Source organism: Wyeomyia smithii, chromosome 3 (assembly GCF_029784165.1).
Source record: "Wyeomyia smithii strain HCP4-BCI-WySm-NY-G18 chromosome 3, ASM2978416v1, whole genome shotgun sequence".
In the NCBI taxonomy this organism is placed as follows: Eukaryota; Metazoa; Arthropoda; class Insecta; order Diptera; family Culicidae; genus Wyeomyia; species Wyeomyia smithii.
Window position 1 is genome coordinate 25,656,487 of NC_073696.1, and position 15,931 is coordinate 25,672,417.

At 37.6% G+C, this 15,931-nt stretch overlaps 1 protein-coding gene across 4 annotated transcripts in view; it reads right to left on the reverse strand.

The window, feature by feature from the left end:
- LOC129732038 (reticulon-1-A) overlaps positions 1-15,931 on the reverse strand; it is a 56,086-nt gene that overhangs the window by 18,499 nt on the left and 21,656 nt on the right. For 2 of the 4 annotated variants that reach the window (XM_055692500.1, XM_055692502.1), the window contains exon 2: positions 15,400-15,435. The exons of 1 other annotated variant lie outside the window; for it this stretch is intronic. In XM_055692500.1, the coding sequence (XP_055548475.1) occupies positions 15,400-15,435 (36 nt within the window). Of the gene's footprint in view, positions 1-8,095; positions 8,651-15,399; positions 15,436-15,931 lie in introns of those variants that run through there. One more of the 4 variants, XM_055692504.1, reaches the window with a different exon arrangement.

Below are 15,931 nucleotides of genomic sequence, written 5' to 3' on the forward strand. Positions count from 1 at the left end.
CAACAACAACAAAATTTAAAGCCCGTAGAATCAACGTTAATTTAGAGAAACATTTCCTATCTGACATTAAAGCTAATCAAAGAAAAATAAACTTGAAGTTTTATAAAACTATTCTGATTTTCAATTTCAGCAGAATAATATTTGATCACTTTTATGATTTTGAACGTAGTGGAAGACTTTACTTGTAGTGGTTGTCTTTACTTTAATAATTTTTCAAAGTTTCAAACTCATTTCTCGGGTATTATTAATACTTTTGTTAAATAGCATCAAGCTGAAAATATTGTCTATCTTTTCTTAGAAAAGTTTACCAGTTTACCATCAAGTTCTATTTTGAAAATCGGAATTAATAGGAATCCTTTACCCACGTGGTCATAAAGAAGGACGATAGGATTGAAATGGTCTGTGAAATGACCGCAAAAAAAAAACAAGTAGGAGGAAGGGCGTCTAAAACTCCCAATGGCATCTACCAAAACAAAAGATGAAAAACTACCCAAGGAATCACAATATTTTACCAAATTTTGCAAGAATATTTAGCAATTTTACAATTTAAACTATAATAACGATCATTTTGTTCAATCATTGAGGTCCAATCAGCATGGGTTTAACATTAATTTATTTGTTTGTATAACTTTTTCTAATAACATCAAAACAGTCAACGCATCGCGAACTTTTACGCAGGATTCAGACTCAAATCCAAATCGAGTGTTAGCTCAAGCAAGCGAAAGGGTTAATGGAGCTACATAACCGAAAAATAGATGCAAACACCAGTTTTATAACTTAATTGGATGCGGGTGCAAAATCACGCTGCCTACACGGCGATAATTTATTACCAGATTTACGGTGAAACGCAGTACACTCTCGCATTCACAAGACTACTCCTCGTTTAAACAATGAAAATGGAAAATTAATTAAACTGTTTGTAGAGTAACCTTTAAAGCGCGGTATGTTATAATACAAACCTCCAAACTTGATAATGAAAGCAGTGAACGAACGTTATGATGTAACTGAACAGAAAATTGCAATTTTTCTCACATCTCATGGAACGTTTTATGCAAGTGTTTGGATTTAGCAAAATATGTTTTAAATCAAAAACACTTTCGTTTTTTGTTATGCCAATTGAGAATTATATTTTACACGATGATTGGTTTTTTGTTGCGAGTATTTCAGGGGCTGAAAGACAGCCACATATAGAAAATGAATAAATGATAAAGAAATTTCTCCACGCATATACCCTAACGTTAATCTACTCGGAGTTATTCAACTTTGAAATTTTTTGGATACTCTTATATAAAGTATACCTAGAGAAATTCCATTGGTTATGTAGTAACTCTGAGTAGATTAGAGTTACTGCTGAACTACTCTCAACAAGAAACCAACTACCCTATGGGGCCGTTCCTAAACCACGTGGTCATAAACAGGGGGACGGGGGGTTTTACAAAAGACCACGAAAGACTACACACGGGGGTGTTTAATAATAAAAATGTAAAAATTTAAGTGAATTTTTGGCACTTGACAAATGAAAAGACCACGTGGTTGAAGTCGCAAGGAGGGAGGGGGAGAGGGGAGTTTGGCCAAAAGACCACGAAAAATCACAAGGGGGGACGGGAGGTATAAAAAGTGATCAAAACATGACCACGTGGTTTAGGAACGGCCTCCTATATAGAATTTGTATAATGACGACAAGACAATGTTATCGTGTATCATCAAGAAATTTGTATTGGTCTAAAAATGAAAGAAAAGAAAATTAATAAAACTTCCCACATCCACAAGTAGAAAATAGTTCGAATCCTACCATCTAGACTGCAAACAGACACCTGAGACTTCTAATGATTTTGATGATCAGGAAGTGGGGTTGAAGTTTCCTCCAATCCACTAAAAGCCTACCCGCACCACTGGCTCTTCCCTCCGGAACTCCTCAAAAAATATTACTTTGGGGGAGGGCCTGTGCTCATGCACTTCATTTAAGCTCAGTGAACGTGATCATTTCTCCACTTCCGATGATGCTCTGACATAATCTGTGCCACTACAGTGCTAACAGCAGCCCGAATCTCTGCGTTACGACACATTTCCTCGACATTCAGAATCGGCGACATTTCGCCTTTAACTATTGTGAATCTCGGGCATTCGAAGACCACGTGCTCCGCGGTTTCTTCCACCTCAAGACAATCCGTCACATAGTGACGCTGCGTGTCTGGAGCGATGCAGGTATTTTCTGAAACAACCGTGTCCAGATAGAAACTGAGTGAGGTGAAAGGTAGCTTCGTCATGCTTCTGGTTGAGCCACACTGACAGAACCGGTATCCATATTTGTCGATGAATCTCTTTTCTGTTGATTGACGATTCCTCTCGCACAGTTTGTCTAACTCCTCTGGTGGCACTCCGCACATAGCATTCACTATCGTCTACCAGATTAATACCGATATGAATCATCCCGGCGATGACGCAGACTGCTTCCGACGATGTTGTTCTGTACACGCTCACAACTCGGATAGCCATGATCCAAAACACGCTACATAGTTTCACCTGGTTTCGCTGAAACTGCAGAGCTTTCACCCAAGCGGGACTATCGTATCTGAGTATTGATGAAGAGACACAGTCGACGAAACTGTTGAAGTTGAGCCGGTCGTCAACCATCACTTCAAGATATTTCAGCACTCTCTTTAAGGCGACAATGTGCTCTCCGACATAATCTGTACCCGTTGTATCGCTTTGCAGTTACTCACTAACAGTACTTCCGTTTTATGGTGGGCAAACTGCAACTTAGCCCTTTGCATCCAATTCTCAATCTATCCAAATGCCTCGGCGCCAACATTTCCACTTCTTCAAGCGTTCTTTTGTAACCGACAATACTATATCGTCTACAAAACCAACGATTATTACCTCTTTGGGTAGCCTTAGTGACAGCACACCGTTCTACATTCCATTCCATAGGGTAGGACCTAAGATGGAGCCTTGCGGGACTCCCACCGTAACATTTATTGTTTTTGTCTCTCGGCAGTCTCATACACCAAAACCCGGTTTAGGGTTGGAACCCAGTACAATTTATCCCGTTTTCTATTGGCTGCTTTAGTAGTTCAATGTATTCCACACTACTAGCTGGTCCCCCTGATTGCCATATTTGACGATCTGTTTCCATCACGTCGGTATATCAAGGTTCAGCCTAGATTCCATCCAGTCTTCGTTCTCTGCAAGGGGATTAATTTCAAAAACTTCCAGTGTCCAATAAGGTTACCTTCTAAATAATTGTTTGTCAGTATACAGTATACAGTTTAGCATACTATATTTTGATGCAGGAATGTAAATTCCCTCACTACGAATTCCTTCGGGGCATCCAGGTTGTTCCGGAAGTGGCCAATGAAGCCTATATTCAAAAATATGTCTTTTGAAAGATTTCTGATTAAAAATCCTGAAGATAGAGGTGTCACACGCTATATTTGTTGCAAAAACGTAAATGTCCCGTACTAAAGGTTCCTCTGAGGACTTCCGGATGAAAAATAGCCATTTCTCGATGAGTTCTTGGCCGATTCAGGATCTTGATGGACCATTCGCTTCAGAAATGATTTTGCCATCTATGTCAATGATGCGAATAAGCATTTTCATCAAGTAACCCATCACCAAATCCATCCAAAAATTAGCAGGTTTGACATGCCTACCGAAACTCAGGAATATTTCCCACATCCGGTGACTTAGGCCAGATCTGAGGTCAGAAAATGAAACTTCAAAAATTTTACAGTTCAATGGTGTTCGAATTATTTAAATCGAATAACATTTGGCAAAGCTACTTCATTTCAAATTCAATCAAATCTTTGCCTATACTACTTATTTTGATTATCCCCTGTATGTTGTTTTAAGGCTTACTATAACCATATAAATCCAGTAAATCATCGTCGTTTCAGATTTTAATACCCATTTCATTCCAAACGTTGGCTTACTCGCCCAGAAAGTGTTCAAAATTTTGCTTATCACAATCTAGGTGTGAGGTATAATTGGTTTTGTTATGTTGCATAAATGCTAGATACTTTACTTAAGACGAATATTTTACTACGAATCAATACAACTTTGGGATTCTGAACGTTGTTCTTATCCTTCATCAGTGATGTCGATAAGATTAAATCTTTTCGCTGCTAATCGATTGAGAAGATCATCCACAATAAGTGACCTCATCAAAGGAGATACCACTCCAACGATAATAGATTGACAGGTTAGGAGAAAGAAAGAATTTGATTGTCTTGGTAATGAAAACATAGTAAACAAACATGATGCTAAAAGCTTCTATGTCACAACGTCGTAAGTTTTATCACAACGCACTGGTAGATATTGTTAAAGAAATATAAATTTAAGGAATGAATACATCTTTTGAGAAAAGATTTTTTCCTTGTAAGTTTGGAAATCATTCGATAAACATGTTGTGAAGAGGAACTGTTATGAGCGAGAAGAGTTCCGGTAAAACCCGGGTTATTAAAAACATCAAGAAATTTAATTTTAAATTTCCACCTGTTGTTTCATCTTAACTATATTATACTTGTAAATGTTTCCCTCTAGAATCTAGTGGCGCAACCAGAAATTATTTCTGAGGCGAAAAGAGGTAAAAACTTGAGAAGCAAAAAAAATTATTGGACATTGATTATTCTCACTTATTTCGAACATGTCCCAAACATGCCGTACGTGACATAAATGGTAACAAATATACCAGAATGGATGGTAAAGGTAAAATTTCCCAATAAAAATTAAAAACGAACACCAAAAGAAATAAAATTTTGGGTAATCGAGTCCAAAATTCCGGATAAGCGAATTCCGGATAATCGAGTGCACGTTTACGGTAACCTTCGATCGCATTTGCTCAATATTGCTGCTTTTTCTAGACAGTCTAGTCATTATGTAGTTTTTGTCAACTAAAAAGTTCTGAGTGATTGTTAACCATCGAGCTGCTGATTCGAATTTTTGCCAAGGATAGTTAAACGTAATCGTTCCAGCACTTGACGGATTGTCTTGTTATCCACTGTTTAAACAAAGTGTAGCGAGAAGATTTTCCACAAATTCCTGATTTAACTTGTAACCCAAACGAAATATCATAATCGTGTTTCATTTGAAATTAAAAATGTTTGATTAAACGAAGACTGCTAGAACACCTACAAATTGATTTGCATATGATTTTTTTTAAGATTCAATGTTAGAGATTATTCCACTATGCACTATTCAAACATTATAGTAACTTATGGTTACCTACTTAAAGTTCTGATGTTTTCCATTAAATCAGACATGTCGTCGAGAATCTTATATGGTGTTAATTAATGTTAGCATTTTTTAGATCAGATGGATTGATTCGGTGAGAATTGAGAACATCCAACCATGAGTTGACGTGGTCGATAATTTCCGCCAATGGTTGCGCTTCTTTTGTCACATAGCGGCATTTTACTCCGTCAATTTCGCATAAATGAACTCACTTCAATTTTCAAAACAAACTTTGTGACGTAATATACTCGAGTGCTTTGATCGGGTTTGCAACATTTTCACCAACACGGCGGTAGATATCTGCCTAACCTCTGCTCTATTAATATTGATACCACTCCATCATCCAAAGCATGTCAGGATAATTTTTTTTCAATGACATTTTTATTGAGCGGTGGAACGCAGTATCAAAAGCACCCTCAATATGAAGGAATTCTACTACCGCAATCTTTTATTGCCAAGTGTGTTTTCTATTTTTCTCACAACGCTTGCAGCTGTAGATTTGTTGGATTGGTGAGCAAAGTGAGCTTCATTTAGAGGACATATCTGCAAATTACTCGATTTAGTATATTCATCTTAATTTTCTCCATAATCTTTATTTAGGTTTTATGGAACCGGTATGAAATATGTTGAAATCCATTCCTGCAGGGTTTGTTGGCCTACGGTCTTGTTATTCTTTGTTTTCCCTTTTGTCACAATGAGTCTGTATCAAATTTTGAAGTTTAATTTTTGTTTTTTCATGAAATTTTCGTCTGGTTTCCTAATGTTGCCCAGACCTTTTACATGATCCTGTGAGATTTTTTTTCTGTAGTTTTACCGTATCTGAATTTTTTTTTCGCCAAACGACCCCAAGTTTCTTATCTTGGATATTCTTAATTCGTTTTTGGATTGGATTCAGATTAATTTGAATAAACTTTAACGACATTTGGGTTGAATAGACTGGGAAATAATTTTATTGAAATTTTCATTTAGATTAGATTTGACTTGAAATCGGATCTGGAATGATGTCATATAGCTTTGAAAGCAGGGCACAGTTTTGTTTTTTTTTTTTGCGACTTAAACATCGTCTTTTTTAATGAAATTGAGATCGAGTACAACGCTTGAAAATTATAGAATTGTGCAGATTTGGGTTCGTATGTAAATCAGAGATATATTCAGCATTTCGTTGAGGATTAATATAAAAATATCTGGTCAATACTGCTCGTCTAATTAGGAAACTTGATACTATATTCCAAGTTTCACGTTTCCTGCATTTTCATTTTTGTTCAAGCTTTCGTGGATGATAATTAATAGTATATTCTGCAACATTAGCCGCATGTCTCTAATTGGAATGGTGGCACCTTGCGAGCCGAACACACCTAGACGTAACACGGCAAGCAAGCGAAGAAACAAAATTTACGTTTCAGAAATTCTGCAGACGAAGTAAATGCCGAAAAGGTGTCCGGCCGCGGTCATTGTGTGTGACCAGGATTTATTCTTCTGGAAATATACGATATTTCAGAAGAGGAAAATTTCGGCACCCGTTGGTGGTTGAAAAACTGCCAGAATTACGGTGACCTCATATTTTGGCAAGCACTTGTTGTTGTGGCGAAATGAAACATGATTATGATTTTATTGGTAGGCAATGCGGTGTACACTTGAACAAAAAAGAAATTGAATTTTCCTCTCAATAGACTTTAATACAAATTGACTTGGCATTAAGAACAACTGAAATAAGACGTTTAGTTTGAGTACGATTCTTGGCATGATTTCTCATTATTTCACTTAAACAAAAAACGTTAGACAGCAACCTTCGTGTATACGTCATCCAGAGGATTAAATAATTTGAAACTAATTAGCAGTCACTTTTTCACTGCCATAGGTCATAAATCAGGAAAGTTGAACTTTCAAAGACAGCCACTATTAACCACGATCTGTCTCGCGGGATTTACGCGCTCTTACGCGGCACTAGGGTACATTGACCAAAAGTGGACCCTCACTTATAAGCACTTTTTTGTCAACCGCTTGTTTACTTTTCTAGACAGTGTAAATGAACGATCCACTATAGGCTGATATACCCTCTCTGCGTGCAAGCCAGTGCACATTCTCACGGCGCAGCTCGGTTCTCAGCGGTTAAGTGTTGTCGCACACCTGCATTTTCATCCTCGTGTTGTTGGATGTCACACAACCTATCTCACAACAGCTGTGCTGTTGGCCAGTGAAAAGCGTGAAAAAAACCCCTGCCCACAGATCAAATAGATATTATTTTCTGTTCCTGCGCTCTGGCGCTGCTGCTCCCAAGATGCGCTTCAACGGTAGCCAGCAATTGACTTTAGCGATATAATAACACCTAGGTATAGAAATGCGAAATGTGTATTTTTATAATTCTTCCACTGGTTGCCAAAGTGACGGATTGGCTCTATCTAGTCTCTGTGTAACAAAGCGATCACCGTAGCAACCGGCGACGACGACGATGATCATTCCCAGCACGTTTGATTCTCTACACGCCTGGCCTGCTACACCAGTATCGGGCGCGCTTTTGTTACATTTCATGCGGATGACTTTTTTACGTAATCCAAAGTCTCAAGAACGAATGTGAAAATGACATTATAGAGCTGTGTAGCTCTAGCTTAAACGACACCGCAGGTAGCTGCCATAATTTTCCGTACGTGTCTCACATCACACTGCACTTCCATTCACAACGTTTCATCCCATCCCGGACCCTTTTTGGGATACATCATATTACAAATGCGAACAAAATGTTTACAGAGGCTGGACCTCCACCCTCCAGCCAGCCAGCACCCTATAATAACTGGATCGGACTGAACGCAAATAAAGAACGACGTAATTTCACAAGCTATCGGATATCAAACGGAAAACCACTCACATCCTTCCTTGGTGAACTCGATCTCCCGCAGCAGCTTAAGGTCTTCTAAGGACACCATTTTCGTGATCTAATTTTTTGCTTTACCGGGCAGCAATCGAAACTTTCCAGATCAGTTTTTTTTCTCTCCCTTCTCTTCACGCACGGTTGAACCGTCGTCGGCCTGAACGAAATGCACACACAGTTTTTGAAAACGCGCGCGAATCCTGCGGCGGTTCGTTCCGCGAATCGACTCCTTGGCGCAGGAGGACAAATTTTACTTCACTTCAAATTTCACAGTTCTTCTCGCACAGCAAACTAGCGCTAGCCGACTCTAGAACCTTATTATAGAATTCAATTTACCCCTGTAAAAGGGGAAAAACAACCACGCTGGCCGAGAGGAAAATCAAGTTTATTAATAACTTTTCTCTTACTCCGTGTATATTTCGACTAAGACTAAAATAATTTTCGCTTCTCGAACTCGGCGGTGAGAAGTGCAATCGCGCGACTCTTCTCGCTTCCGTTAGCTTAAACTCACTGTTTTACACACCACACGGCATGCGCCCTAATCCAACGACTACTGCGTCTTCGTCTTCTGTTCCGCCAGGCTTTGGCTGTGGTGCTCTGTCCGGTGCAAACGTATTGGTAGGTACGAGGAAAATCGATTGCGCCGTACACACAAATACACATGTGCGCACGTAAATGTTGTCAAGCGCGGCCTGTGATAGTCAGTCAGGTACGAAGATCTTTAATCTCTGTACGGCGCCGCCGGTTTACCGTAATGGACTGTGTGAGTAACTTTTATGAGTAACACATCTACTCGCACCGTAGGGCCCTGTTTTATGATGATCAGTAACAAGCAATCAAAACAGCCAATGTAATTCTATTCTGTCAGGTGCTTCTGATATATTTTACTTCGGTGATAGTTGTATACATGACGTCATATGGTGCAGCACCAAACCGCATACGAACCAGACACGACGGGTTTCATCATTGAATCATTAGATCGGATGCATGCATGACATAAGATGTCACACATTACCACCTCGCTTCGCGCAGAATGTGAAACTGCAAACGAAACAGTAAACACGTAACGTAACAAAACAAGTCGCCGCTATTATACTAGACTAGACTTGGTTTATCGTACGGAAAAGTACGATGGATCTGAGCATTTTGATATTTTTCTCACGAATAGAGTTTATGTATGCATTCATGAATGAAAATAAAATTTAGGAAATCTAAATCATCAATTTTCTAGAGGATTTTTTGGATTTGCTCGTATATGACGTACTTTTTAAATAGCACAGTAAAAAAAATGACGAGAACCGTTCGAAAAAAGCATCTGTATAATGATTTTTCTATGAGGGTAAGTTTCGCGCTGTATTGTATAGTATATTGATTCAAAACCAAATCACAAAACATACACCCTCAACGTAACGTGTTGTCAACGTAATTTCCAACCAAAAAAAAAAAAAACAAAATGAAGTATTTCAGCCCTGAATGTCAAATTAGAATTTTCACAGAAAGTACCCCAGTATAGTAAAAAAAAGTAGTTCTACGTCAAACTGTGAAATTTGCTTGCTTGCCTTGAGAACAACTCCACTTAACTCTTCAGTTAAAAGGAAAACAAACTAAATTTGCTATGTAGGCAGTACACAACCGTACGTGTTAGCAGGTAGACGCCAAATAAAAATAAAAGCTCTCAACATGATTTGAAACTTGAGCCTGCCCATGCAAACCACTAGAATTCGAATCTTAACTTCAAAGCAACTGAATTACGTATATACGTAAGCATATTTTTCCACTTTTTCAAACCACCCCCTTCCCCCCTTGTAAGACATCTTAAGATTTTTGAATACCCCCCCCCCTCCCCCTAGTAAGATCTTACTATAGCAGAATATATAGATTTTTATTTTAGTTTTATCATCCTGAAGCAAGCGCAATACTTCAGCTTTCGTCCTTATTTCGAGTTAATCGTTCTTCCGTAATTTTCTTTATATGAATTTTACAGTCCACACTATCATAAACATGGTTATTTAAACAACTGCATTAACAATGTTTTTCTTACATAAGATAGTCAATTCACCCCCCTCCTTCCCTTGTAAGATAACGTTAGAAAATTTCACACCCTCCCTCTCCCCTGATTTGCTTACGTAATAATTGAACGGCCCCTTTGTCTGGCGCGCAGTCACAAATCTACCGAAATCCAGATTTATTTGGCATACTGGCAACGTTGCCTCCGATTAAAGCTATTGTTTTATTGCTTGTTCAACAAAAAGTTCAATTTTCAACTACCCGTCCGTTATCTTCTGAACAATTATGTTATTTTTTTGCTGCACCACCGACATTTTCGCCAGAAGTATTGCTTTCTGGAATCATTTCGCCTACCATTCTGATAACTGTGCTAGAAAAATGAGCCAATTATATACCACTAGGAGGTTTATTTTTAACCTCTTTTATTTTCTAGAACCTTATCCGAACATGATTTTTATACCAATTGGAGTAACTAAACATTTAGAAATGCTCTGAATCATAAATAAAGGAGTAATATATTTTCCTGTCACTCGCCAAAACCTTGATAACTACGCAAGAAGCGTGTAATTGAGTTCTTACTTTTTTAAGTTACTGAAATAAACGTAGTTCCTTAAAAGACATAAAGTTATATGCTGGGCTGGAGCTAAGGTTTTTCTGAAGTGACAGCGCTAATATAAAAGGTCCATTCTTTTAGTATATATTGGTCCTCATACGGGAGTAACTTCACGGTGAAATATATTTCACTCTCACGCTCACTTCACTTTTTTAGGCCCATTCCCGATTCCACTACAGGTGAGGTGACAAAAATTACATCCGTGAAGTGAAATTGCGAATGGTGCTTATTACGGGAGTCACTTCACGATGAAATATATTTCACTTTCAAGTGAGGTGACAAAAATCACCTCCGTGAAGTGAGATTGGGGCTTATTACGGATGTCACCTCACGGTGAGAACGAAGGGAAAAAATCTCACGGTGAAAAAAGACGCGTGCAAATCAAATGGGAATCACTTTCACTGTCGGGCTTATTACGGGAGTCACTTCACGGTGAAATGACAACCGTAATAGGCACGGTGAAAGTGATTCCCATTTGATTTGCACGCCTCTTTTTTCACCGTGAGATTTTTTCACTTCGTTCTCACCGTGAGGTGACATCCGTAATAAGCCCCTGTGTCTATTACGGTTGTCATTTCACCGTGGAGTGACTCCCGTAATAAGCCCCGTTGACAGTGAAGTGTAAATGAGAATAGGATAAGTGAAATGAGAATGTTTCCCAGTTCAAAAATTTCAAGTCCCAAAGAGTCGATTTTCTGTTTTTTTTTTTAAATAACACCAGATGGTGACGTTTTCTGCATTTCTAAGACATTTTGCATAGAAAAAAGATTTTTTTTCGGTATCGGAAAATTTCGTGAACCAGCTTGCATTTTTGTAATCGGTAAAAATTGAAACTTTGGCTGCTTTGAGGCAAGGATCGAATTCTGATTCCTTTCGTTACTGAAAAATAAATCCAATATTTACTATTAGATCACAAATCAATCAATTTTCCTAACTTATCCCTTCTTCGTGGAATCATTTCACCGTTCAAAACGGTTGTGAAATAATTCCACGCGAAACGTCGCTGTTTCCGTTTTCACTTCAGTGATATTCATAATAACTCAGATTTGACGGCAGATGTCACTTTGCGACGTTTTTCTCACTTACGTGAGTCCCGCAATAGAACTGTGGTGCTTATTACGGAAATCACTTCACGGTGAAATATATTTCACTTTCACGCTCACTTCACTTTTTAAGACCTATTTCTAATTCCAACTCAAATGAGGTGACAAAAATCACCTCCGTGGAGTGAGATTGGCAGTGAAATGAAAATGAGAATAGGACAAGTGAAATGAGCGAGTTTCCCAGCTTAAAAATTTAAAAAGTCCCGGAAAGTCGATTGTGCTGAAATTTTTTAAGAGGACATTTTTCGACAAGAGGAATTTTTTGAGCCCTACCGTTAAACGAAATTGGAAGGTCATATTTTCCCATACGTTCCATTGGTCGCAGCTCAAAAATTTGGAAGTCCTAGAGAGCCGATTTTTTTCAAAAAAAAGTCCTTGTTACTGGAAAGTAAATCCCATACATATTACCGCTAGATCACAAATGAATCGATTTTTAAACTTCCCTATATTCGTGAAAACATTTCACCGTTCAAAATGGTCGTGAAATCGCTTTTTCTGTTCTCACTTCACTCATATGATACTCAGAATAACCCAGATTCCACGGCAGATGACACTTTGCGACATTTTTCTCGAATACTTCACTCTGATTTCATCGTGAAGCGACTCCAGTAATAAGCACCATTATTATTTATAACGCTTTAACGTCTCCGCAATTAGAAATGCTCAGTTAGATAAAATTGCAGAAAATACTAGATCTACAATACCGTAGTCCAACGACATGCGGTCGTGTCCTGGATTCCACCCTCCTACTTTTTATCGTTTTATACAATTTTCACGGTATTTTTTAAATATTTTCTTCTTTTGAATTATGAAAATGCTCTTCTCTATCTTTGCCTTATCAGATTTTTAAGATCATATAACTACCCAATCAACACGTTGAAACTGCAAAATGAACAAATCAAAATTTGAAAATCCCTGGTGATTGCCAAAATCTGTCAGGAAATCTCATAAAACCGTTAGATTTTCATTATATTCTGTACTCGAAAGTTGATTTGTTACCGAAAATAAGAAAATTAAGCTGGTCTAAAAGATTATGATTGAACAAGCCTTAAAAAAATTAAATTTCAAGGTTTCAAAACATTTTTTGAATTAGGACTACGTTTTACCGTACCGTAAGCTGGTCGTAAGTTGTACCGTAAGCTGCTTGTTTTTTTTCTCTGAGGCAATGACAATGACCAGCTTCGTAAACGCAGAAGCGAGAATGACGGAACTTTGAAAAGTTGTATAGTTGTATGTACTTCATATGCATCATCTCTCGGAAGATATTTAGGAACTGCCACTAGTGCTACTGCTTCAGAAGCTAAATTAGAAATGAACACGTGGCGCATATCTGATTCTATGTATGAAAAGAATCTTGAGGCTATGTTTCCCCACCAACACACACTACATTTTTCTAAAACTGCAAAAACGTGATCGAAGTTATTTTGACCCAAAAATTGATTTTAGAGCCACAGTGTCTTCAGGAACGTTGTTCCATTAATTACTCTCCATGTTATAGAAGCTATTTTGTGTTTAATCCACTTAACAGTGAGAAATGAATTTTATTTTCCTCATTTCATTCCAAATCCACTTTGATTGGCAAAGCTGTTGCACATGCTATATGCTATATAATTTTTCATTTTATACAAGTTGGAATTTTGTGATTCATCTACCTAAAAGTGAGGAACAAATTTTATTTTCCCGATTTTTGTATATGAAAATCAACTTTGCTGAGTAAAGTTGTAGCACATTTTATAAGAAACTACTGCGACCCATACTTCTATCTGCCAATTTCAATGAACTATTATAAAGTTTTTTAAGAATGCTTCTAAAAGAATTTTTTTTAATATAAATTTTCACTGTGATTCTCCAAAAAATTTCAATGTTCTACAGTGTTGTTTACCTCAATAAAACACAAGTTCACCGAAGAAAGTTTTTATCTCTTACATTTATTTAGTTATTGGAGATTTTTATTAAAATACTGCAAGAGACAGCGAGAAATAAATGCGTATATCTGGATTAAATCATGTTTTACTTATACTTTAATAAATAAATGATTTTGTCTACAGATATTTGCAGAATTTTCTTCACTGTACAGGATAGAATTTAATTTATGACATAACGAGACATGAAAGATGCCAACACTTCCGTTCGCCGTGAGGAGGTAGGGGGAAATTATGTGCTGAATTTGTCGTTACAACGCGACCTAATAATAATAAAGCGATGATGAAGTTGAAACCAATGGCTTTGGGAAGTAAAAATTAAGGATGTGGTAGATTTAGTTTTCCCACTGTGTTGTGTTAATGAATGATAGCTTCTCGTTGTCCTACGTCAATCTTCGGTTGTGTGCTTCTACTTTTTTCGTTAGGAGAATAGAATTACAACGTGAATGATGTGAACTTTTGTAATATTCAAGTCAATTACTCAAGAGCATTTTCGGCTCAGAATTTGAGTTTATGTTCAAGATTGTCAAGATGTTCTGAGTTTATGTTCAAGATTGTTCAAGATTGCATAGCACCATTTTTATTGCATCAAAGTGGTATTTTTCTGAAAGTACAGTTTATCAACAACAAAAAAACACGTTTGATTTTGAGATATACCAATTATTACTGGAGTAATGGCCGTTTCCTCGAAAAGCTTTCGCAGAGGCTTGCAGTGATCCTGATAGAGACTCAGCGGGTCAACTGAATTAAAAAAAACTCATATTATTTCATTAGTTTAGAAGTGTGTCGTGTCCTTGAACGATCGCTTTTAGGAGTATTTTGTTTTCAGTGCAAACGGGAATGTTTTTCCCAAAAAATGCACCTTTTGAGCGCTGAAAATTGCATTGAATTTTTTTGCGGCAAAACGTAACTATATGTTTCAAAAAGCGATCGTTCATGGACCGGCGAATTTAATAACGAAATTAGCTTATGTGGCCGTAGCGAGGCGTGTTGCAAATCGCTCTAACTTTCGCCCTATTGCTCAGATCTTTATGAAAATTTGTGAAAATGTTCTCAAGATGTTGTAGTTCAAGACAATATAATAAAAAAAAAATTCGATTTTTTGAAAGCTAAAAGGTATATAACCCCTTAAGATGTTTGAGATTACTTCTAGTACATTCATCAAAAACAATTGTAACAAAACACACTCTCCAAATGTTCTTCGATGACTTGCAAATCAGGGAAAAAAAATCTATCGCTTTTTTCCTTCAAGTGCAAAGAATATCTGAAAATTAGATCACATTTTATAACCGGTCTATATGGTTAGAAATCTTTATGATAACAAGCTTGAAACTTTTAAAACCTAATCAAAGTTGCGTCAAATTACCAGCTGTTACCAGGTTTGTATCACATGCTTCACAAAATCAATTCCAAAATTAAATCCCCATCATGAGAAAAAAAAATCCAGCCAGCCATAGGCATGAAAAAATCCACGTAACACAATCGATAATCACTCAAAAACTTCTCCGGATAAGTAAGAAGACTACAATGTTCGCATGTTCCTCTTCGGTGGCGATTAATTTATCAACCCCGCACAACCGGCTTCGCCTGTTTTGGTACTCCATCCATATGCTCAAGCAAAATTGCCACTATCAAGGAAGCCGAAATGAAACTTACCTTTGGGATGCAATTTTTCCGGCTTGAACCAAGCATCTGTAAAACGATGAAAAAAAATGTAATGAAGCAGATTATAAAAATGCATTGCGTGATGAAAGAAAGGGCTATGCAAAGTGACTATAATAGATACGAGAGCAGGGGGGGATGCACTCTAATAAATTACTAATACTAGAGAAAATCTCAACCAATACTGCGCTGTCGATGTTGCATAGCATAATAACAGGCCTGTCTTATCATGCCCAATCTTAAAAATGAAGAACCATGCTTTTTCTCTTGCATTTTAATAGTTAAACGAGTGCTTGCAATTGTGGTATTAATAATTCAATCATTCAGGATTCAGGCCAGGAGGAAAACCACGAGGACGAAATCCCCATTCGCATCGATTTCCTTTAGGATCCCCACCCATATTCAGGAGCTTTACATCGCCCCTTCGAAATGTTTCATAATACGCAATCACCGTTCTTCGTCCATCGCAGTTTAAACAAAATCGACAGGTCCCTTTAATTACCAAAACTCGCCCGCCCGGGAGCTT